The sequence below is a fragment of the Drosophila erecta genome, unplaced genomic scaffold (genome assembly GCF_003286155.1).
Source record: "Drosophila erecta strain 14021-0224.00,06,07 unplaced genomic scaffold, DereRS2 tig00000092-arrow-pilon, whole genome shotgun sequence".
Taxonomy (NCBI): Eukaryota; Metazoa; Arthropoda; class Insecta; order Diptera; family Drosophilidae; genus Drosophila; species Drosophila erecta.
In genome coordinates, this window is record NW_020825207.1 from 8,145,011 (window position 1) to 8,168,399 (window position 23,389).

The 23,389-nt window shown below is 46.5% G+C and overlaps 2 protein-coding genes across 4 annotated transcripts; one reads left to right on the forward strand and one right to left on the reverse strand.

Annotated features, from left to right (window-relative positions):
* Positions 1 to 567: 567 nt before the first annotated feature.
* LOC6548347 (netrin receptor unc-5) lies at positions 568 to 19,113 on the forward strand. Its single transcript, XM_001975482.3, has 11 exons — positions 568 to 741; positions 1,672 to 2,227; positions 8,403 to 9,270; positions 9,716 to 9,997; positions 10,291 to 10,461; positions 12,167 to 12,220; positions 13,689 to 14,006; positions 16,217 to 16,345; positions 16,451 to 16,643; positions 17,354 to 17,427; positions 17,486 to 19,113. The coding sequence occupies exons 3-11, from the start codon at positions 8,586 to 8,588 to the stop codon at positions 18,796 to 18,798; spliced, it is 3,219 nt and encodes a 1,072-aa protein (XP_001975518.1). The 5' UTR covers positions 568 to 741; positions 1,672 to 2,227; positions 8,403 to 8,585; the 3' UTR covers positions 18,799 to 19,113.
* Positions 19,114 to 19,811: 698 nt separating this feature from the next.
* Positions 19,812 to 23,223, reverse strand: LOC6548346 (mismatch repair endonuclease PMS2). Of its 3 annotated transcripts, XM_001975481.3 has the most exons (8): positions 22,978 to 23,103; positions 22,754 to 22,913; positions 22,553 to 22,696; positions 21,922 to 22,490; positions 21,232 to 21,868; positions 20,489 to 21,169; positions 20,181 to 20,434; positions 19,812 to 20,123 (listed from the first exon to the last, which is right to left on the reverse strand). In XM_001975481.3, exons 1-8 carry the CDS (start codon positions 23,101 to 23,103, stop codon positions 20,028 to 20,030), a joined length of 2,667 nt encoding a protein of 888 aa, XP_001975517.1. In that variant the 3' UTR covers positions 19,812 to 20,027. The 3 variants fall into 3 exon arrangements, with proteins under 3 accessions (XP_001975517.1, XP_026835726.1, XP_026835727.1); XM_026979926.1 differs by lacking the exons at positions 19,812 to 20,123; positions 20,181 to 20,434 and having other exon boundaries at positions 21,086 to 21,169; positions 21,232 to 21,377; positions 21,475 to 21,868; positions 22,978 to 23,223; XM_026979925.1 differs by lacking the exons at positions 22,553 to 22,696; positions 22,754 to 22,913; positions 22,978 to 23,103 and having other exon boundaries at positions 21,232 to 21,864; positions 21,922 to 21,942.
* Between the last annotated feature and the right edge of the window lie 166 nt (positions 23,224 to 23,389).

The following is a 23,389-nucleotide window of genomic DNA, read 5'->3' on the forward strand; positions in this document are numbered from 1 at the left end:
CTGAGATGTAAAATTAAGATGTAAGTTATTGGCCACACTGGCCGCATTCAAAAATTGGCGCCATTAATAAGCGTGTATTGCTTTTTTTAAGTTTTCAAACTAATGTAATGGAGGAATTGTAATTTCTTTCGCAAATTCTGTTAAATTTGTACACACATTACGTTTGGTACATTTAACTACAACTATATAGGAGAAATTTGATGAAAACATTAAAGCGAAATATTTTTCAAAATGAAGTTTAAAGTTTCAAGATGGGAAAAAGAGAACAGAGGAGAACATGGCTGTTCAGAGGCAGAGTAAAGTTCATCAGAATAAAAATGTAAAATCCTATTTTTCTTACAAAATTCTGATTGTTTTGATTCTGATTCTGATTGAATTGTTGTTAAAAGCTCTAGCGCATAAACTAATAATATTGGTTGTAATATAAAAATGTTCATAAACACTCCCACATATTCGAGTAATTGCATGTGCAATAATACAGGATGTGCTTTCTTATCTGCGCGTGATGCCGCCAAAGGATTCAAAGTAGCTCCCGGAAAACCTTCAACCCTGATTGGAGCCCTTGGGGCCAGCTGGTCACACTGGGCAACGGGAGTAATCTGCGGGAGCACAGGCTCCAATTTTGATGCCAAAGGAATGTGCTCGGCGAAAAACAAAAAGGCAAACAAAAATCGCAGATTCGTCGGGAAAACTGCAGTCAATGTCTGGGCCATAAAATGTGCAATTAAACCGCAATAGATGGTAAAGTTCAAGTGAAATAAAGAAGGAATTACGTGGAAAAAACGGCAATCAAAGCCAACAAAAATCTTCTGGCTTAAATGGCATGTGTGTGTGTGCGTGTGTGTGTGTGTGTGAGTGCGTAGTGAAATTGGTGGTGTTGTGGGTGTGCGCGCACAACAAAATATAAATAAAACGCCAATGTCACCGAGTCGAGTTGATAAAAAGCAGCGCTAAAGGCCTTTTAATTGCCGCTGCAGTCGATAAATCATCAAACGGGAATATGAAAGCATCTCAGGAATCCAGTGCGTAAAATTAGAATGCAACAACAACAGTAGCAGCAACAACAACAACACGCGGGCGGAGGCAGGAAAGATACAAAATAGCCAAGGAGCCAATATACATACACATACATGTACATATCCCTCCACGTCGTAAAGTGCGTTTCTCTCTCTCGCACTCTCTCTCTCTCTCTCTCTCTTTTGGAGCTCCATCCCCCCTCCACCACTCCCCCCAGCCACATACTTCCTGCACATATGCTGCGAGCAACAACAACTCAACGTGCTCCTCTTGGGGATGCTGTGTGCGAGTGAGAAGGAGAGCGGCCGAGAGAGAGCCGCAGAGTAACTTCGAATCAAAGAGCGCAACTACACTGTGACAAATTACAGCAGCCCCTTCAGATGCTATTACTTCGTAATAGAGTTACATTGGGAATTATTTAAAAACAAATTGAAGCTCTTTCAAATTTCCTTACATTTTAGTTGCAAGCAACTATAAAGTGATATAAGAAGGCTTGGGGTTATTATTTTTACAATAATCTTGTTTATTTATATTGTTTTTATTGAACTTAAATGTGTTCACAATAACCTTTTTTATTTATATTGGAATAATTATTATTATTACTTTAACCAACATTTTAACTGAATTTCCACCCAAAATCATTTACCTCTTTAGGGCGGCTTTTTCTCTGAGTGCAGGGCTCACTCATCGCAGCCTTTTCGCCATGGCCACGAACACACGTCTCATTTGAACGCGAACCGCCGAGGCAAACGGACGCAGTCGTCCGTCGCAGTGGTTGTTGAATTCGATTGTTGAGTTTCGTACATTCGAGCGCGCGTACTGACAACCAAGTGCGCGATCGTGCGAACAGCGATATATTGTGCACAGTGCATGCGGGATAGAGATACCTAACCTAGTGCCACACGATTGTTGAAATAATAATACCAGCAGGATATCTACTAAGTTGGCAGTGAAAAGCGTGGCGAAGTGGCGTCCAAAATGAGTGTGTGAGCGGCGAGAAGCAAACTGAAAGCGATAAGGTTACAGATGTCCTAAGCACACAGGCGCAGGCACAGGCAGAGGCCCAACACACACAAGGACTCCCGGGGTCCTGGTGACATGTAACTGGATCCGGATCTGGATACATGTTGGCTCCTAAGACAACAGCCCGTTCCCTTGCCTTTCGTCAGGCCGCACTGCAGAAACGGGAGCAACAAAAGCGAGACACCGGGTAAGTAGCGATGCTTAACTATAATAAGAAACCTGTCCCCTCGGACAGGATAAAAACAAGCCGCACACACACTAGCACACACACACACACTAGCACACGCGGACAAAGGGGCGCACTGCAGTGGTCGTCCGTTGCTTCCTGCGCCGCTAAGTATGCCACTGCAATGCTATTTTAAGGTGCAAAGTGCATTGAGTAGGAGGCGAAGTGCCAACCAGCTAGCCCTAACCCACACACACACTTGGGCAGCGGACTACGGCGACAACACACAAAACGTATTCAAGTGTAACTAAAGACGACCAATTCACAAACAAACAAGCGCGCCAGGAGCAGATGCGGATGTGGGGGAGGAGGAGGAGGAGTGGGGGAAACGGAACCGACTGGAGCGGAGCGGAGCGGACGACCCTCGAACCGTGTGACCGCGGAACAGGCGGGGGGCGGGGGCGGGGCAGGGCGACAGGGGCCGTTCGCTAATGTTTATTATGAAAAGCGTGCCCTTTTGAACGCCATCGTGTATTTTTATTTTTATTTGTATTTTATGATTGCGCTTAGCCATGTGTATTTGCTGTGAGTGGAACTGTGTGCGCTAGTGCACAGCAAGAAAATATATAGATTTGGCTTTAATTGAGGTTTAAGCACAGAGATATCCTATTTCAAAGCCAAGCAATGTAATTTCTTCGTAGGTTTTGGTTGCGAGAAGTCTCGTTTTCTGAAATCTGAACTCTGCACTACGGAGTAATGAAGTTCTAATGGGGCTTGGCTAACGATCAATTAAAATGGCATAGATTATACGTCACAGTGTTTCGTCACGTGATAAGACAGTTTTTGTAACGATGAGTAGTGATTCCACTTTAATTTCCCTTCGAATGAGCATCTTTTCGATGGGAATACGACTATCAAAGCCATCTGAGGGCCTGAGAATAATCAGCCTCGAGCACTTTCGAACCATTCTCGATCGATTTGAGTACTACATTTTCTCTCAGTATGTTTATTTATGTTTTTCTTGTCACGGAGCAGGATGAGCGGGGTGAAGGGCGGCTGTCGAGAGGCCCTCATGTGAGTGCAGCACTCAATTCATTGATAAAAGATGCAGCTACAATTATAATAATAATAATAAGAACTCCGGCCAGCGGGATGCCGCGATCAACATGCCGCAATTACAGTTATAATTTGGGCCCGTAAGCGTTGTTCAAATGTAAATTCAAATGTGGATTGCAATTACCAACCCTCCGCGGCGACAAACGTTGGCTGCATCGCCGGGTGGGGGTAACAAACAATCGCCAATTGGCATATAATGATCCCCTTTGGACGTCGAAACGTCCTAACTGACTGACTGACGTCCCAACTGACTGACTGACAGTACATACATACATACGTACGTATGTATGTATGCATATGAGGTGGGCATGGTAAAAAGTGGCTGGCACTCAGACAACCAGCAGCGACATTCGGAACAATTCTCAGGCCTTGACAAATGCACGTAATGATTGGACTCACACTTTGGTTTCTGCTTTTTAACAATTTACGCGCGGCTCTTACTCTTACCCCTTCACCATTGAGTTCTCACACTCGGCCTCTCGGCCTAGTCATAATTTTAGGGGTTGTGCAACCCGGCACATCGCACAGTAATCGAAACTCAAACCCAAAAACTCGTAGATACAGATACAGCTGTTCCCCTTGATGGGCAAACAAGGGCTTGGAGGTAGCCCTGTGCCCTGTGCCCTGCGACTTTCGATTTTCGGGACATGGGAACGGAGTGGAACGTTGCATGAACATCTTTGACTCCTGCGGTGATTAATTGTCATTCCAGGGCCTCTACAGCATATGCAGAGGCCATTCGGGCTGCTATGTAGGATCCAGGGTTCAGGGACTCAACACTGGATTAGATGTCGATCGAAGTGAAAGAATAGGCTCTTTTCAGTTTCTTTCGGCAACTGGCTTTGTTCCAAAGGTAGGTAGCTGATGGCGGTAAGGGCTTAGCGTCGTAAATCGTTGGATTGAACCATGCCGATCGATGGAGGCATTAACATGACTAGGTAGTAGAACTTTCTATACGCCAGGGTCTTATCACTGCATCTTCGACATGCGTAGGCAACTGGTCTGTTTCCAATACCAATACCAATACCATTTCCATTCCCATTCCCATTCCCATTTCCTCCGGCTATCATCAGCTGGCATCATGTGGCAGCAGTTTTGGCAACATAAATTAGGCCACGGGCATCATTTGTTACAAGCGGACACATTAGAACTTTGCTAATACGATACAGATGATAAGGGCCTCTCATCAGCGGTTCAGTTTGTGCTACTTATGCCGCTGATGGAATCATAAATAATTTGTTTATTGCATGCAGAGGGGGTCACAAGTATGCTGGCTACGATTGTATCTGGTGTATGTTGTGTATCTTGTAGTAACATGAGCCTGTGCAGCTCTGTAGCCCATAACTCATGCTTGAAACTTTTGTTTCTACTTCTAATTCCTCGACAATTACGCTTAATTAATTTAAAGATGTTTGTTGTCGTTGTCGTGCGACGCATCCCCCGTCGAGTTGTTCGATCAATTTTGAGCAGTTATGACGGCGGCTCGGCCATGGGGGAGGATTTTTTAAATAGATTAATTAAAATCATCTTTAATTGTTTGATTACAAGGCAAGCGTGGCCCGCAAAAAGAAATAAATAAAAACCAAACCAAACCAAAAATGCGAAGCGAACCCAGATAGCTCACAATAGCTGCTTTCATACGTTCTCAAGTTGCGGAGTGTGTGGGCAAAATGCGCAACATGTGAAATACAGATGCCTCAGAGTTACCAGCACGGTCCCTTGGGCATTAAAGATTTCATTTGTGCTACAGATGTTCCGGCGATTGTACAACATAACTACAAGGAGGAGTCTCACGCAATTGAGGCAGTGGCAGCGGCAGCGGCATCTGCCACAACCGCACCAACACTCATAGCACATCCACATCCACGTCCACATCCATGGCTCCATGGTTCCACTTCAGGGCAGTCACCAAGCGACTGGCGCAGCGTTTCGAGTGGCATTTGATTTTAGTGCTCGAGAGTGTGTGTGCGAGTGCTTCAGAAGTATAAAAATTATTGCTGCCAAGCAACTGAGTCAGTCAGTCATCAATTATTTTATAGAATGCTCACTTGTTTTGTGTGTTCTGGCATTGTTCCCCAACCAACCCAATCTCCATCTCCCCGCCCCATTCGGCGGCATCCTCCTGCCCCGAAATGCCAACCGAATCTGTGCTCTTGGAGTTCACTTGGAAGTTCTCATTCGGCACAGGAAGGGCTTCTCCGCCCTCCGCACTTCACTCGCTGGGACTCCGGCAATAGTTGTGAAATTAAATTGAATACGACGCCGATTATCCCACGCAGTCTTCCATTCGCATTTCCCATTCATTCGGGCTTCCACGGGCTGCCTAGGAAGCAAGTGCTGGCGACACAACCTCATCCCCCTCCTCCTCCACGTCCACGTCCACGTCCTCATCCTCATACTCCTCCGCGGATTCCGAGAGCTTGGGAAATCATCAAAGTTCAGCGGGACTTCGGTGGCGTCTCCTGCTCACAATATAAGATGATTACATGCACACGCAACTCGCCGTATCTTGCCATAAATCTCATAGAGTGCACTGCGAATAAAGGATCTTAATATCTAACAACGCTAAAATGGTTCACGATGAAGAGAGCTTTAATATTTTGATTTCCAGGTATATTCTGTATTTAAATTTCAGAAGTATCTTTATCCATACATAGCTCCTTTTCAAGCCTTTTTCGCTCAGTGCATGTGCGTGTGTGTCCCACAGTTTGTCATCCAGTCATTCATTCAGAGGATGAGGAAGTGGAAGTGGATGGGGTTTTCGCCGGATGCTTGCGTGCCAAAATCAATGCAGGTTTTTTATTTGCCAACGACAAGTTTGCATTCAATAAATAAAACCCATTCGATTATAAAGTGCTGCCGCAGACAATGAAATGTCGCTGATAAGCGCCTCTTACAATCCATTTGGCCTACTTCAGTTCATTAAAAATCTATTAAAATGTAATGTACAATACCCCCCACCACCCCGATGCATAAAGCTCTCGGTCCGATAAGGCAGGCATCCCATACATCCCATCCATCCAATCGATCGAATCGGGGCTATTTAATGTGCGAGACTTTGATTAATCTCGCCATCAGTTCGGTTGTTCCCTTGTCATGTGGAATACGACGAGTATATGCACATGTACGAGCATGTCTGCAATTCAGCATTATTCTTGAGAGGGGCTGCAGTAATAAATAAGTCATGTGTATAGGAGCCGAATCAGTTCGATTTTCGCTGATGGCGATATCGATTTGCTTAGCCGAAATGTAATTTGGCTAAGCAGCCCGGCAAACAATGTGGCCCAATCTCGGCCTCGTCAAACAAAGGTCTAGACAAATCGAAAACAAAACGAGCTTCAATATCCCATCTATAATTGAATGCACACACAAAACAAAGCGGATACAGTTGGAAGACTATTATAATCTGGTCAGTTACATGAGCACCGCCCTCCTGCCCACACACTCCATATCCACAAACACAGCAGATAGTAGATAGCATATAGCATATACCATATAGCATATATATGGCATTTACCATTACTATTACCCCAACCCATCCACACACGAAGGAGAATATTGACAGACACTCAAGTGTCCACAAGCACCCTGTAAATCCAATTGAATTACGCATAAAGGCGCTTAAGCCGAACGAAACGAGTCTCTCGATGGTGACGACCCATCAAATGTATTATTTCCCTTTAACTTCTGATTACCCGATATTTTATTACGTTTCGTGGTCACGCCGGCTACTGGGCAACTCCGATTTGGTGGAGCTGCGGCGCATGGATCCCCCAATAATAATCACTTATCGCATATCAGCGTTTCCGCAAAATTTACATATCGACTTTTACTTGATGCGCCTTTTAATAGCCCACGTCGACGGCCATAAAACACTGAGTCTCAGCGGGCGGGGGGCCTTTGAGTTTAAACTTATGCATGATTAATACATAATTACAAAGACAAACGCATAAACTCCAGCTCCGACTCCAACTCAAACTCCAAGTGAGGCCCGAGACGGGGGCCGGACTTATCGCGGTATTCGTGCAGGCATGCCTCCTCCATGTACCCATTGCCACTCCAGCGGCCACCACTTAATAACTCTGAAAGACAAAAGGCGCTTTCCCACAGCCCGTGGAGGAGACCACGTCCTGAACAGCACCGAGCCGAACCGAACCCAGCTGCCTAGGTGCCCGGAGAACTGCAGTGTGGCGGAGCATACTTATACCTGTTATTAATATTTCGATTAGGTACCAACGATTCGTAGAACCTGACGCATGACTTGCATGGCTAATGGGAAATTTTGTAACTTGTGGCCACGCTGCCCTACACTTTGTGGGTCGTCGGTCGGGGCGTATTGGTGCCCTGATTGATGGAGACAACTCATCGATAGTGCGGCGAGGACAGGAAGTGTCCCTAAGTGCCAGCCGATACATCCTCATTTTGCCATTGATCCTGACAGTAGATTGGAATCTGGGCCTACCTGCGGCAGGAAATGATATCTAAACTCAAGTCTACAGTTCGAGATAGTTTCATTTGCGAAAGGAGCACATCTTTTGACCTTTTGGAAGGGGTTGTTGCGTGATCATTTCGTTTTCTCTTCCCAGCCGCCACACCCTTAAAACATTGGTGATTCTGGGAAATGTGATTGTAAGCAGACACCTTTTCTTCTTTGCTTGTAAAGGGGACTTGCGTCATAAAAGAGCAGGTGTCCATCTGAGGGTTCCATTAAATGTTTGGATAACACTGTAATAAGATATGCAGCCAAAACAAACTTAACCTTCGATTCGGATACAACGAAATAGCAAAAGTTGCCTACTTCAGATTCAATAATGAATGAATGTTCCAAGCTCCCCAGATTTCCTAGGCAGTAGAGGGTGTGCAAGTCGACTCACATGGTAAAATCCAAATGCAAGACCATAAGTTTGCTAATGCTTAGCGTGTGCGTCAAAGATATGAACAGTTTAGTCAAACCGTGGACACTTTCGTGGCTTGACAGACCGCTTTGTAAATAATCGCCTTATGGCCAAGTGCGCAAATTGCCTGGTCGAAGGAGTAGAAGTAAAGGTAGCTAACTGGCGTTTCTTATCTGCCTTTCCAGATCGTATTCACCACGTGAACAAAGCGAGTGTGCGGCTAATTCTAATGCCAGCTCCTTCAGCTAGCTCGCCACATCGCCAGCAGCAGCAACAACAACAGGTGCATCAGTTGCATCAGTTGCACAGGAAGCGCCGGACAAAGGGACACCTCCACCACGACACGACAGCTCACCCGACAGCGAAGCATGGCGGTGATTAATAAAGCCGGAAATGTGATTGCCCTCCTGCTGGCTGAGCTCCAGCTAATCCTGCTGTTCGCGCTGTCAGTTTCCGGAGAGTTGCCGCAGCTGGACTACGGCAGTTTGTCCGCCTCCCTGGAGGAGGATGCAATTGACCCACTCACGGCGATGGCTCCCTTCGCCAACTCCCTGGTCACCGAAGACACGGCGCCGCACAAGAACAACGCGGAGCTGCTCGGCACCAGCGGTGAGGATGAGAGTGCGAGATCGCCGCAAGGTTCCTCATCCACGGGACTGGGATCATCGGGAGCGGCAGGTGGATCGGGCATACTGCTCGAGGAGTTCAACAGCGGCAAACTGAGTCCCGGAGAGGCCAGTAATACGCTGCCCATATTCCTCATCGAGCCGGAGAGCGTGTTCGTGGTCAAGAACCGGCCGGCGGTGCTCAAGTGCAAGGCCTCCCACTCGCTGCAGGTGATCTTCAAGTGCAGCGGCAGCTCGCAACCACCACCGTCCACACACGAAACCCACGTGGATCCGCACACAGGGGTCAACATGGAGGAGGTCACCGCCACCATCCACCGCGACCTGGTCGACGAGTTCTTCGGGGACGGACCCTTCAAGTGCGAGTGCCATGCGTGGTCGTCGCGTGGCGTGGTCAAGAGTCAGGCGGCCACCGTGCACATTGCTTGTGAGTACACTGCTCAAAAAGTTCTAGGTTACAAATGAAAAGCTAAGTGGAACAATTGTTTTGCTTAAATTTACTTTAAAAACTGAAATTCTCAAAGGCATCATTTTAAAGTAACTAATGTTGTATTTTGTATTACATTATTACCATTTTGATATTTTTTAACATTTCCCTTTCTTTTTTATTACGAGTGTAGGCTTTCTGTGGCTGAAAAAACACTAAATTAAATATGTGGCCGTCCACTTAAATATTTACTCCACAATTGTTATTTACCCTTACGAATTTTTGTTTCAGCACATTGCCGTGCAGCTTAAATTGTAATTTTGTAGTTAGCTTTGCACCTTTGTCCAGGGGTGGCTTCCTGTCAACAACTGACCCTCGCTTAGCTTACCCCTAGCTGTATCTGTATCTGAATCTACATCTGCATCTGTCCGTTTAACCCCCACAGATATTCGCAAGTCCTTCAACCAGTCGCCCACCTCGCTGCGCCTGGAGCTGGGCAGTCGGGCGGAACTGCGCTGCGACCCACCCGGCGGTTTCCCCGAACCGAAGCTCACCTGGCACAAGAACAACGCGCTCATCACGGCGGACAACGAGCCGGGGATCACCGTTTCGGCCGGCACACTCATCTTCCGCCAGGTGGCCCTGCAGCACATGGCCAACTATAGCTGCAGTGCGGAGAATATCGCCGGCAGACGCGTCTCCGATTCCGCGGTGCTCATCGTTTATGGTCAGTATACTGAAGGGCTCTGGGGCTAATTAAGCATTTATAAGTTCCGTGCTGTACTCCGCGAAAGCCCACCATTTTCCATGAATTACAACTTTAGGAAGTGGTATTTTTAAAGACGTTTAATTCAATTTTTTGAGAATGGAACTGTATTTTTCTCTACTATGCTCGTACTCCTAAATTACAGGACCGAAAATCGCACAGCCCCTTAAATTGAGTAGCGGGCAATCTTTTGGTCGTTTCGCAGATCGATAAAGCTCTTAATTGGTTTATTTTCCGATTTCATTTTCCGACAGTCAACGGAGGCTGGAGCACCTGGAGTCCATGGCGCGAGTGCAAGTGTGCGGGCAAGCCCAGCCAGGGAAGGAAGCGTTCGCGCACCTGCAACAATCCGATGCCGTTGAATGGGGGCGCCCAGTGTCCGGGCCCCCAGATGCAGAAGTCCGCCGACTGCGCCGCATGTCCAGGTACGTTCCTGCGGTCAGCCGCAAAATTGTGGCCGCATCGAATTGCGGCCAACACGCCCATTATACGGGCCCTATGTGTTGGGTTTGGGGTTCTGGAGACAGGGGACAGGGGAAACTGGGTGGGAATGCTTAAAGGCAGCTGTTAAGCAGAAGCCAAAATTGTCAATTTAAATGGTATTTTGCGGCCGGGATTCCAGCTTGGGCGCCACCTGCACATCCCCATCTGGTCGCCCCTTCGCTGCTCCTGTCGATACATCTCCCGGAGCGTCGAGAACAACGCGTATTTTTCACACCAGGGCGTACAGGAGGCTACCGGGATGGGGTGGAGTGGCAAGGACTGCCCAAAATACAAAGCACTGCACAACGCAAAAGTTCGGGGGGCGTTTCACAAAAAAAAAAACACAAAATGAATAAAAGACAAGATAAGCTTAAGGGTCAATGCGCACTAGGCATACTCTAAGGACCTCAGTGATTATCATAATCCGAAAGAAGGGGATTTACATGAATGACGCGAGTGGCATTGGGTTCCATTTTGAAAGTACAACGGGTGAGCGAAATATTTTAATATTCAATTAATTTAAGACTAATCCACATGGTTGCCAGCCAAGGCGCAGATTCTTATAGCCAAGTAAAGTTAGATCTTCCCTAGCTAGAATATTTCCATAGTCAGTAGTTATGGTCAAAGGTTACTACTATTTATTTTTCCTTAATCTAATATGAATGTTTCAACACACCTTAATTCCAACAATTAAGGATTACTATTACTTACTATAATGAGTGCATCGAAAATCCCCATTTGAAGATTAATAACTTAATACCCACGGGAACTAAATATAGACCAACCCCAGTACATAGTCACCATGCCCAGAGCGAACAATGGTATAATACACTTTTGAGTGAGTGCTGAGTATTTCATTTTAAACACGCATTCGGTTCCTCGGACCGACGACAGATATCTCCACATGCGAGATGCGTATATAGATGGATAGATTGGGCCGTCGCCTTTGGCAGTGGGGAACGCCTGCCGCCGGCGTGCCACCGACTAAATGGTGACAAAGGAATGAGTCCGGGGGAAGGGAGTCCAGAGACTTGGGACTCGGCACTGAGGTTGAAATCTGGAGTGGAGTGGAGTGGAATGGGGCGAACGGTGGTAGCTGGGGCGCTCTTTTTGACAGACGCACGGGCGGCATGTGTTTGAGACTCTTCACTTTTATTCATGTAAATTTATTGTATTGCATTGTATTGTATTGTAGTGCTCGCACAGATACTCACCCACACAGAGATCTCGTAGGATACTTGGCCAGGCGCACAGCGGGCACAGCAATGAGCAATTGTTGACAGACAAGCGGGGCAAATGGGAGATGGTAGATGGGAATTGGGTGGGTGGAGTGTATACCATACTCCAGAATGGGGCATTTTGGTCGTCAAGAGGGGGACGCCATTGTGGGCTCGGGTATTTCTTTTCTATGAAAAGTGTGTCATAAAATTAATTTTAAATTTCGCTTGGCTTTCGTTTTTTCTTCTTTTGCCGGACGACTTTTCATCCCCATGGAACCGTGTCAACCTTATGCTCCTGCCGCTGCCACGCCCACCGACGCCCCGTGATTACGCTGTCGCTCCGACGTCCCGTCGTCCTGACTTCCTGACGTCCTGACGTCCCGTCGCCAACATCGCCATCGTCGCCATCGCCGCCTGCCAACAACAGAGGACACTCAAATCGTGAGCCCTGATGGATTTGACATTTCGTCGAGTAAGCGCAGTAAGTTGAACCGAAAGCCCGACAATATGCATTTCCCTCAAAGGCTTCCCCAGCCATTCCAGGATCCATTGGGGGCTGGGGCTACGCGGATGGTTGGGCGTTCCAAAGGATTCAATACGACATTGTGTTCGAGCAGTTAAACTTGAATGTTTAACGAGCCGGCGACAGTTAAATTTTTTAGTTGGGGTCGCCTCGCCTATCCACTGGGGCCTTAACAATCCAATAAACAATCGTGTTAACCCGAACCGGAGGCATCAGCATCCAACCAACCGTGGCGTCATTCGTTTCGGGACTTCCCCCAAAAAAAATCCCTCGCACTTTAACTGACTTTAACTGAAGTGACTTACTTTGCGACGGGGTTGTAGGTGACGTCACTGCGGCAGATAGCAACTTAAAAATCACTTACCACGACTCACGCTCTCTGATTCATGCAACAGTCTGGGTCTGGTTCTGGTTCTGGGTCTCGGTTTTGGCCGGGGTCGAAAAGGATACGTCCTGGGGATGGGTATTGACAGGCGGTTGGGGATCAGGATGCGCACGGCGCGGCGAGGAAGCGGCGGGGAAAACTAAATGCCTGGCAATGTGATGATGGCTGGCGACAAGTCCGGAATTCTGTGCGCCCTTTCTGGGGGTGGTTTTATGTTTCCAAAACAGGAAGTGCCGAATGCCGATGTATTTATACCAGGATGTGTGCACACTTAGCGAAAAACCAGTCCAGGAACTGGCAATGGAATATTCACCTAAATACCTGACTAAAGGTAACCTTCAAATGCTGGTTTCAAATAACAATTTCAGTTGGAATTGAAAGCTTCAATAATATAGCAAAAGAAGTAACTTGTTACGAATTTGATTAACTCAAACTATAAAGTAAATTAATAAATTTACTCATTTAAAAAAAAACTTTGAATAGATTCGAGCTACTTCCTTTCTCTCAGTGCATAGCTGTCGAACATATATTTCAGCTGCCATTGGCATGCATCACACCATGGACATTTTAGGCTTTTTGTTTAGCTTTCGGACTTTCCGCTTTCTCCCCCTCATTTAGTGGAAATTGAAATAGCAAAGAAAATGCGAAAATAGAAAAGCATTAAAATGACAATCACTTTTACTCACCCACCCACGCAGAAAGCAAACCAAACCCCAAAAATCAACAGAGGCGTCGTCAACGGAGTTTTGGGGGTAAAGAAAAAGAAACTGGGAATCAGGACAGGAGTGGAGGAAGACCCACTAATTTTATGGTGGGAACAAACTTTCGATTTCTCCCCATGGACCATCTATTAGAGTGTAATTGTGCAGCAGGAGAGGCAGACAAGAGGGGGTTGGAATGCCACGTCCATGATTGTGGCCCCGATGGTCTTGATATATGACCCGGGGAGTGCCGCTGTCGGGAATGTGTGCTAAATCATGTTAATATGACTTTTGATTTCTAAACTGCCTGTGCTTTTCGCTTCTGCTCTTCCATTTACAGTGGCCCGCTGGTCCGCGTGGAGTGACTGGAGCATCTGCTCCGCGGAGTGCATTCAAGTGCGTCGCCGGAAGTGCCTGACTCAGGGCCAGACTCAGATTTCCTCCGAGGCGGAGGAAGCCGGTGATCTGCTCCTAGGAGCACCCGGGGTGGGCATGGCCGCCCTCATCGCCGCAGCAGGAGCGGGAGCAGTGGGAAGCCCCAGCGAGGCGACTGGCTCCAGTTCCGACATTATCCCGGGATATGGCAAATCATTGTGCGCCGGAAAAGACATACAAACGGCCGAATGCCGCGGCGAACAGTGCCAGATTGGCAAGGATGGTGAGTCCGTGCTTATGACTAGGATGAATGGCTGGGCAGGAGCAACAAAGTAGACAGTTAGACAACAATAACAGCAGAGCCGGAGTGCAGCATCCACAAAACGAGAAACCCTGAATCCCTCGCACAAAAGATGAGCACTCAACACTGATTGTCACAATGGGAAATTAACCAAGTGCATTTGTTTGTGCACGACCACGGGCTTATTTATATATAGAAGTATGGAAGGTATAGAAAGCATGGAAAGCATGGCCAGGACATTTCACTTTTCACCCCAAAGGACCCCCAGCTCTAAGCTCTCAAGTTGCGACTTCCAATCGCCCCCAAATGAAACCCGGACCCAATCGAAGAAGGGTCGCAAATCAATCGCAGCAGCAGCACTTGGAATTGAGATTTAAGTGGGGGTCCCACACAAGTCTTCTGCGGGTTTATGTGCTTTGCCAGATAATTAGGCGTGCGGCAAAGACAGCAGCATCAGCATCCGCATCCACATCCAATCCCACACAACCATTTGCCACCCCAATCAGGGGCTTTTCCCGTGTCATTGTTGCTGTTTGCGATTCGATTTTCATCGGCGGGCGGCTGGTGGGGAAAATTGTGCGATTGACCCAACTCAAACATAGTTTTGTGCGGTCCATGGGGATCAATTAGATGGCTGTCACAGTGTGTAATTGAAAGGATCAGGATACACAAGGAGTACCAAGAGTTGCTGGGGTTTTTTCCTTTTTTTTTTTGGCGGGTTTGTCCTTTATTTGATTGCCTGTTGAAAAGTTTGCGAAGAGCTGTGACACTCGGCAGCTTATTTTCGATTTTATTACGATTCGCTAAAGCTCGAGCAATCCGGGCAAATCCCTGGGGCCACCGATACCTGCGGCTTCATCATGTCCCATTGTCAGCATCTCGTACTCAGCCATCTGATATTAAAAGCGTATTTGTCAGACCAAGGAGACGAATCCCCTTTTGATGTCCCTTGCAGGAGGCAAAAAAAATAAAGAAACACAATATATATATGGGTGTGGATGTGGATGTAAAAAAGCCAGCATGCAAAATGCACAAAAGCAAAGGGAAAACGAAAGCTGCAAGATCCTTGGAGTATCCCAGTTGGGGATGCTGCTAGGGTCTTCAACTTCTACTTCCACTTCTATCGCTGTTTCCGATGCTGCCGCTGATTTACAGCGAATATAATTGCTCATTTCATACATTGTATAATGCGTCCGTCCGCCCACCCACTTCTAGCCCTGTACTATATACGGCATAATAATCATAATATATACAGAGTAATTCCTTGCGCTGCAGCGATTCCTTTTTGGCCAACAACCAGTCACCGCCAGCGCCGGCAACAATGACGACAACAATCACAGCAACGGAAACAGGCAGCGCAACAATGGGCGTCCAATGGATGGGTGGTAGTGGGTGTGGGCATGGAGATGGGCATGGAGATGGGCACCATAGATGGGGTTTGGGTGGCGGAATCTGGGATGTCGGGCAACTGACTGCTGGCGACGGGGGGCCGCCGGCGAATTATAATGCGAAATAGACGAAGCTGGACTGGGGATGAGCATACAAACATAAAACATTAAATACAGACATACACTGCTCCGCTCCGCCAGATACGGATACGCATGGCTGCTCGGGATTGATGACAATGGGTGAGAGGATGCCTGTTTGGTTATGGAAAAGTTCAGTTCAGTTCGGTTCAGTTCGGTTTGGTTTCGGTTTCGGTTTCGGGTTGACTCAACGTCCATGAATGTGTGGATTTTGCTTGGCAGGCATCCTGAAAAGCATGAGGGTGGCGGATTTACGCAGAAATCTCTTGGTTTCCTACATTTTTTTTAATGCCCAAGCACACAAAGATTGGCAATTGGATGGGGACGGGGTGGTGGCATCTTGGTTCGCATGCTGGCTTTATTGCCAGTTCAGTTCTCTAGAAGGTGAACTGATTTGTAAGACTCTACGTTCGAGATTACGTTTGGAGTATTCTCTGTACTCTCTGTTCATTGGAAGGAAAGATCAATTGGTATTTTCTATAATTTATGAAGTTTTTAAATACATTATAAAAGTAATTTCGTTACTTCAAATTTATACAAGTATTCTGTGACACCATAAAGCAGTTAACGAAGTGGGTGCCAATAAACTTTCCCTGAATAAAATTACGGGGTACAATCAGCCGATTCAGCAGTTTAATATGAGTGCGCATCGCTTCACCATTGCAGATTTCGATTGGACCCTCTATCTGGGATTGGCCTTCATAACGGCGGTGTGCTTCGCCTTTGGGACCGCACTGATCTGCTGCGCTCGCCGTGGCATCCGCACCAATCCCCATTACAACATGGCCCGTTCAGGTGAGTTCAAAGGACTCCAGTATCCTGCGTCAGGCGTCCTGCGTCCGTGTAGCGTCGGATTTGGCCGCCAGCAATTGACCGTGTGTATTTCAACTCCGTTTGCAGTAATGGACGCGGATTATATGCCCGGCGTTGTGGAGAAGAAGGAGATGCGCATGCACATCGAGGCCAGCAACATGGGATACGATTACGTCAATCCCGGACATCGTTATTTGCCCGGCGAGCACATCATGGGCATGGGCATCGGTTGTGGAGGCGTCACCGAGCACCACTACGACGTGCCCAATCTGTCCGCCAAGTAAGTGTACAAATACGCCATCAATGTTATTAGTTTGCCCTTTTATATGTCCCTTTATCCTTTGGGATATTGGTACTCTTGAGTCTTGATTTGGTTACAATATGGTATAAATACTATAGCCATAAACTTTACAGCTTGCAAATAAGCCATGGAACATTTTAATATCGAGGGATTATCTTGGATGCCTTCGGAGTTCTTTGGAGTTCAGAAATACCAAGCAAATGCATTCCAAGGATTTCGACTTCATTCTTTAATATATTTTCGTTGACGTTCACAATTTAATTACAAATATTAATCTTTGAATTATTTAAGAAACACTGTGACAAAGCGAACATATTAAATTTAATGGATTTTCTAACAAGCGCTCATATGTTATACAACTTTATGTTGTGACTCTACACAGTTTATATTTTGAGTGTGTCTGGATTCATAAATTCTAAGACTTGTTCATGACAGGGGCTTACATTTTAAAATGACTCATAAGACATTAAAATTCGCTAAAGAACGAGAATACTTATGCGTTTTTTATTATTCTTGGCACGAAAATGCGCTGCTCACAGAGAACTACTTCCTCCATAACTTCCCTTCCAGTGTTTTAACAATGTGTAGACATAAACATTTTAATATTCCCTCAACTTGAAGTACTTATTTTTAAAGTCCTTTTCCCAATAGTAGATGATTCTAATCACAGAAATTGCTCTTACTTTCAGCTACACCAATCCAATAGATCATCTGAGCGTGGACTATCTGTCCGAGACCGGGGAATCCTCCACTGCTGATACCTGTAAGAAACCAAGTTAAGCTTCATTTGAATCGATTTAAATATGCCCACCACCCAACAGCCAACTCAACCTTCGATATGAACGGCAAGCTGTCCATACTCAACGCCTCGAAGAGCAGCACATACGAGCTGCTGGGCAGCGCAGGAGGACAGCTCCGCCTCTATGGCGGCGAGCTGCTGCTCTTTGTCCCGGAGCACGCCATCGGAAAGCATCTCAAGAAGCACGTGTCCCTGCTCCTGCTGAGCGACGAGTGCAGTCGCGTGTCCTGCGCCACCGAGAGCTCCATTCTGTGCAGCAGTGTGGTACATAGTGCGCCGCGGAACTACAGCTTCGTGAAACCGGTGATCCTGAAGATACCCCACTGCCTGGTGGCTCCGGAGCAGTGGCATGTGCACATCTACCACGCGGACAGCGAACACGACGAGCTGAGTGTCAACTGGCGGCGGGCAGTTTCCGTCGGCGAGGAAACCATCAACACACCCATGTTCGTACAGCTGGAGGCGACGCATGTGTTCATTATGACGGAGCAACTGGGTCACTTCACCGTGGTGGCGGAGCCGAGGATTCAACAACCCTCGATCAAGATGAAGCTGCTGGCCTTCAGTCAACATACGCCACCCAGCAACGCAAACTGCAGTTTGCGGATTTACGTGGTCAAGGACTTCCCCAATAGCCGGGATATCTGCGCCAATGTGGAGGCCAAACTGGGTGGCAGTTTTCTTGGCGAGAGCCAGGTCTTCGCGTTCACACTGAATAGCCGAAACCTGAACATTCGGGTGAGAAGCGCGGATGTCGAGGCAGCAGCTCCCTACGAACATGCCATTCCCTACCAGCACATCCTCAGCAACAACTCCATACTGCACTGTGAGTTTAGCTTGCGGAGGCAGGACCAGAACACCTTGTGCGTGGACTTTGGCCAGGGCAGCGAGGACGACTTCTACACCTTCAACATTCCAGCGCACTCTATGAGCGGATCGGCAGAGGAACTGGCCTCCACCACGAACACCACCATCTCTATAGACCGCCAGGGCAACTATGTAAACGAGAGCTGTGTGATGGACTTTGTTCAGCTGCCCCATGCCACAAAGCGTTTGATCTGCGGCGCCCTGGATCCTCCACGGGCCGACGAGCGGGACTGGCGATTGCTGGCCAAGAAGCTGAATACCGACCGGTATATTGCCTACTTTGCCACCAAAGCCTCGCCCACCGAACAGATCCTGAATCTGTGGGAGTGCCGAGCGAATAGCAGTCCTGGTAGTAGTTCCAGCTCAGTTTCACATACGATAATGGCACTCCTGCTGACGCTCAAGGAGATGGGACGTCAGGATGTGCTGGACATCATAGTCGAAACCATAGGCCCTTTGTGGATTTAAGGCACGTTCCCTTTCATACGCTATATTACAATGAAATTTAACGGAAGTAAAACATGACTTTAATATTTCTGAAACTAACAGAAACAGCTTTAAGGGTCAACATTAAGAAATTCCATTCCGCAAAATCGGAAACGAAAAAGGTGTGTTGAAATCCTATCAGACTAAGCGTTGAATGTATCCGTTGAACGTATTCGTTTTGTAAGTTTTCCCAGTTTCACCTATCTTCACCCTGTTTCCAGTGACAAATCACTATTTGTTTCCAAAGATAACTTATCCAACAAACAAGTAACACCTAAGAACTGAACCACCTGCAAAGTTTGTTAAAGTGAGATGGGGAAATCAGCGTGAGGCTCATGGTCCCTTGTTGTTAAAAACAAAAAATGTTCATGAGTTGCCTTTTATTTACAAAATGTATGAACGACGCGAACGAAAAACGAAACGAAATGTGGAAAACTGGAATCGAAATGAAAAGAATATTGAATCAAAGTCTAGCTGTAGTCATAGTCACTAAGTTACTGTAGTGTTGTGTTCTAAGGTAACTTGCTCAACGAACTTTGTTCCCTATGGGTGCCATGCATTTTATACACTAAACAGGATGAATGTAGCGTTTAATTATACTTGTGGCTTAGCAAACTTATAGTTTTAAACACATAACTCTAGCATTACGATGGAAAAACTGTTTGTGTACGATACGACAGCTGTAAGATACGAGTTCACATGGGGCAGTAGGCCAAAATACGTAGTGTAAGTGATGGCCAACTATGAAAAACAACCGTCAAACATTTAAATTCAAATGCGGGAGTTGAAAACTGTTTGCCAAATCGTTGAATTTCTCAGCCGACTCTAGGTACGAATAGTCACTAAAGAAGGGGAGCATTGAGTAATCAAAACTAAGCCATAGCACACATATACCCTAAAGTATGTAGCCTCTCGAATTATATATAAAGCGTACCCATATATGTATATTTAGTGTAACATCTAGTAATAGTTATAAAACAAAACAACAAAACGAGTAGTTTGTTAGACATACTCAAGTGATAACCTTTGTATTTGTCTTTAGTTGTAAGTCTGATCCTGTCGTTTAATCGTTAATCAAGTAAGCATTTACAGAACAATGACGTATACTTAGTGGCTCAAACAAAAAGTTAAATAAAATAAAAACTGCAACAATAATTAACCATCCGATATCTTACATATATGCATAAAACCGGAACCTATTCTGCCTTCTGTTAAGCAGGAGGCTCTTTCTCCTCGTTTTCGTCATTGTCCATTAGCATTGTGATGTTTATGAGGTGTCGCATGGTGGGACGTCCATGCGGACAGTTCTGGAAAACTTAGGATATACAGTTTTAACTCCAAATTTAAATTTTACATTTACTTACCCATGGCTGTTCTATTTCCCCCATCTGTGTGATTAGTCTTCTCATCGTTGTGTTCCTGTTAAGAGCTGTGCCAATCATTACTGATTTTCGGCAGGCACGTGAGGCAAACATGGCTCGCACCCTAGACGGGCGACAGATGGTGCCTTCGGGCGCATCTTGCAGCATAAAGATGAGTTCATCAATGTCTTCCTTGCCGAATTCCCATCGCTTGCTGTGCGGCTTGCCCAACAGACGCACCTTTTTCGTGGCAGGAGCTGAAATAGCAATAGCTTATAAGTAAAGAAACAAAACGTCAGTTTAGATCCAACCTTCGTGGTCTACTTCAAACTTGAAGCCATTCTTCTCAAACACATCAATGTGGTTCAATAGAACCATCTCGTTAACCGCAGTTAGTTCGAGACTTTGCGGCACTGTCAAGCGCTGATACTCCAATTGAGTTGTGCGCTGCAGCGTCTCAAAATTGTACTTTTCATCAGTGGCATGCTGATCTACAATGAATAGATCATCCTCTAGCTTGACTATGATAAAGCCCAGATTAAACTGTCCTATTATTTCCATGCGGGCGAAGTCTTCCTTATCGATCTCACGCTGCAGTTCTGCTTCTGCACTGTTGTTCTGGTTTGGATTAATTTCTGTCTTGAAGCGCAGACGCTGAAGCTTGGCTCGAGCTCTTCGATCGCGCTGATGTTGCTCGTGGGCCTTTAAAGAAGATGCGATCTCCTCCAGAGAAGAAATTATTTCCCCGCTTGAAAAGTTTGATGGCAGCCCCTCCTCCACCTCTTCATCAAACTCAATCTTTGCGGGCAGCGCAATGTGGTCATCTTCGTCGCTAGCAATATCAGTTTCTTCCGACAGCTGAGTGGAATTCTGTTTGTCCAATGACTTAGCATCGGTTATAAGCTCGGCAATACTACGACGACTTTTAATTGGAGTCAGGACCTTGCAATCAATGCGAGGTACTTTATGTGGTTTCGTCAAAAGATCATAAGCTGCAACCAATTCGCATCAATTATTCTTTAGTAACGATGATGTAATAGTTAAGCATACTTACCTTCGGACTCCTTAGCCAGCTCTTTCAGGTTCAGGAAACTATTATCGAGGGAGACCTGCGTCTTGTCCTCTTTTGCCATGTCAACATCACTCGCTGCGTCAGATTCTGCCTCGCATTTGGTACTCTGCTCCTTGGGTGACTCTTGGCTGAGAAAAGTATGAATCTTTTGCATTTTCAACGTTCGAGTAGTCAATTCTTCGGTTTCACTGCATCGGCGCTTAACAGGAACTGATGGTGCCGTACCTTTTGTATCGCCAGTGCGTCGCCACTGGGTGAGCACGTCCATGAACCTCTGCGTTGAGGTAGTGGGTACATCTTCTTCGGATGCTTCTTCGTTTTTGTTCTCCTTACTTAATTCTTCTTGGAATTTCGTTTTATCCGGATTTGTCTTCGGTTCTAGCATGCTCACAATGGTGGTGTTCTGCATTTGAAATGTAGCTGGAGTTTGGCCAAAGGTGTCCAGCAGGGATTTTTTCAGTGCCAGCAGAAGAATTCGCTCGTTGTTAATCAGCAATTGGCGTTTGTCGGGCGTGAGATTCACATCCACATCAGAACGGGCCGTGACAATATTGAGATAAATAAAGGGCTGCTGTTGGACGTTATAGCGATGGTAAACCTCGTTCATAACCTTGGCTATCTGCAATATAAGTCATATAATTGACTTAAGCTTTTTAAAAGGTATTGACTCACATTCTTGGGATCACAGGGCCTTGAGTTGACAAAAAAGAACTGACGATCTCTGCTAGAACGTCCAGCGCCATGACGGCAACTGGAAATGAATCCCTCGAGTTTGATGTCCGCTTGATTAAGACGCTCTACATCCTCGGCGCTGAATTGTGGACAATTGGTATCGGCTACATCAGCACAAGATTCGAGATCGGACCGCAATTCTGCCTCGCTCAGCTGGCGGTCCCCGAAAGGCGACTTTAAAGGTACCAGATCCGCGGCCTGGCGTGTTCCAAATATCGCTGATATATTGGCCATGACCTCATGGTCGCCATGCGTTTGTAGCACCACAGTTTTTGCCCCTTTGGGAGTGTGATTGCTGCATAGGATGCGGACACCTTTGGTCACTAAACAATAGGCCTGTAGAATCTGGCACATCTTGGTGAATTCCTTTTTGATGTTGCGGGTGAAGTCACGTCGACGAACTGGCAGAGTGGTAAAAAGATTTGCCAGGACGACGGTGGTGCCAACTCCACGGGCACAAGGAGAACGCTTCTTGATTCTGCCCTCGTGGTCTAGTTCCACCTTAACGCCTACAAATCGGAGGTGGTTTTAAGAAGATAAAGGTAGAGAGAACTCTATGTCCATAACTCACCCACATCGCTAGACTTGTGCCGGGTTTGGATGACCATATCCGACAAGGCACACAGTGAACTCAGAGCTTCTCCACGGAATCCAAAGGTTTCCACGCCCAGCAGGTCCACGAATTCCCGGATCTTTGAGGTATGGTACTTGGCAGCTGTGGGCAGCGGGATTAGCTATTGTTCCGAACCATTGTAGATCTAGCGGTACTCACTCATCCCCTCCAGATTCATTTCCTCCACGCCACTGCCATTATCGCTGACCTCCACGCCCTGCAGTCCCTGATCCTTGAGCTTGATCTCCACCAGCGTGGCGCCCGCATCTATGGAGTTCTCCACCAGCTCCTTGACAGCCACGGCCAAACTGAGAACCACCTGAAATTAATTGAGTCCAGGTCTAACCGAGTTTAAGCGAAATTATAATAGCTTTGTATCTCACTTGTCCCGAGCATATTTTGTGCACTGTATCCTTGGCAATCGCCTTTATCTGACCCGATAACGCAGTGGTTGGTGGTGGAATATCCGGTTCTTCCTCCGTGCTAGCATTGTGATCGGTTTCCAACATTTTTTATTAAGTTATTTATAATTGTGACTTAAGTAAAACGAGTGCGTTAATTCACAAAATTGTGGCGCTCTTTCGGCCGGCCGCAGTGTGACCAGATTATATGGTCAAGTAATCGATATGGAATGCAACAAGTTTTTACTTCGCCAGTCGAAATACATGTCGAAAAGCGCTAGGGGGCGCTATCGCGCGTATAAGTAAGTAATTTCGCGAAATCAAATCCAAATGTTATGTGTTATTGTGTTATGTGTTATGACTATTAACATTTTCCTACAATGGGACTGCAGAC

What these genes read in the sequence shown, in the direction of transcription:
- LOC6548347 (XM_001975482.3), top strand. Translation starts at nt 8,586, where the DNA reads ATGGCGGTGATTAATAAAGCCGGAAATGTGATTGCCCTCCTGCTGGCT. An exon ending in TTACAACATGGCCCGTTCAG is followed by an intron (nt 16,346 to 16,450) that starts GTGAGTTCAAAG and finishes CTCCGTTTGCAG; the next exon opens with TAATGGACGCGGATTATATG. An exon ending in ATCCTCCACTGCTGATACCT is followed by an intron (nt 17,428 to 17,485) that starts GTAAGAAACCAA and finishes ACCACCCAACAG; the next exon opens with CCAACTCAACCTTCGATATG.
- LOC6548346 (XM_001975481.3), bottom strand. Translation starts at nt 23,103, where the DNA reads ATGTTGGAAACCGATCACAATGCTAGCACGGAGGAAGAACCGGATATT. An exon ending in ACAAAATATGCTCGGGACAA is followed by an intron (nt 22,914 to 22,977) that starts GTGAGATACAAA and finishes AATTAATTTCAG; the next exon opens with GTGGTTCTCAGTTTGGCCGT. An exon ending in AATGAATCTGGAGGGGATGA is followed by an intron (nt 22,697 to 22,753) that starts GTGAGTACCGCT and finishes CGCTGCCCACAG; the next exon opens with CTGCCAAGTACCATACCTCA.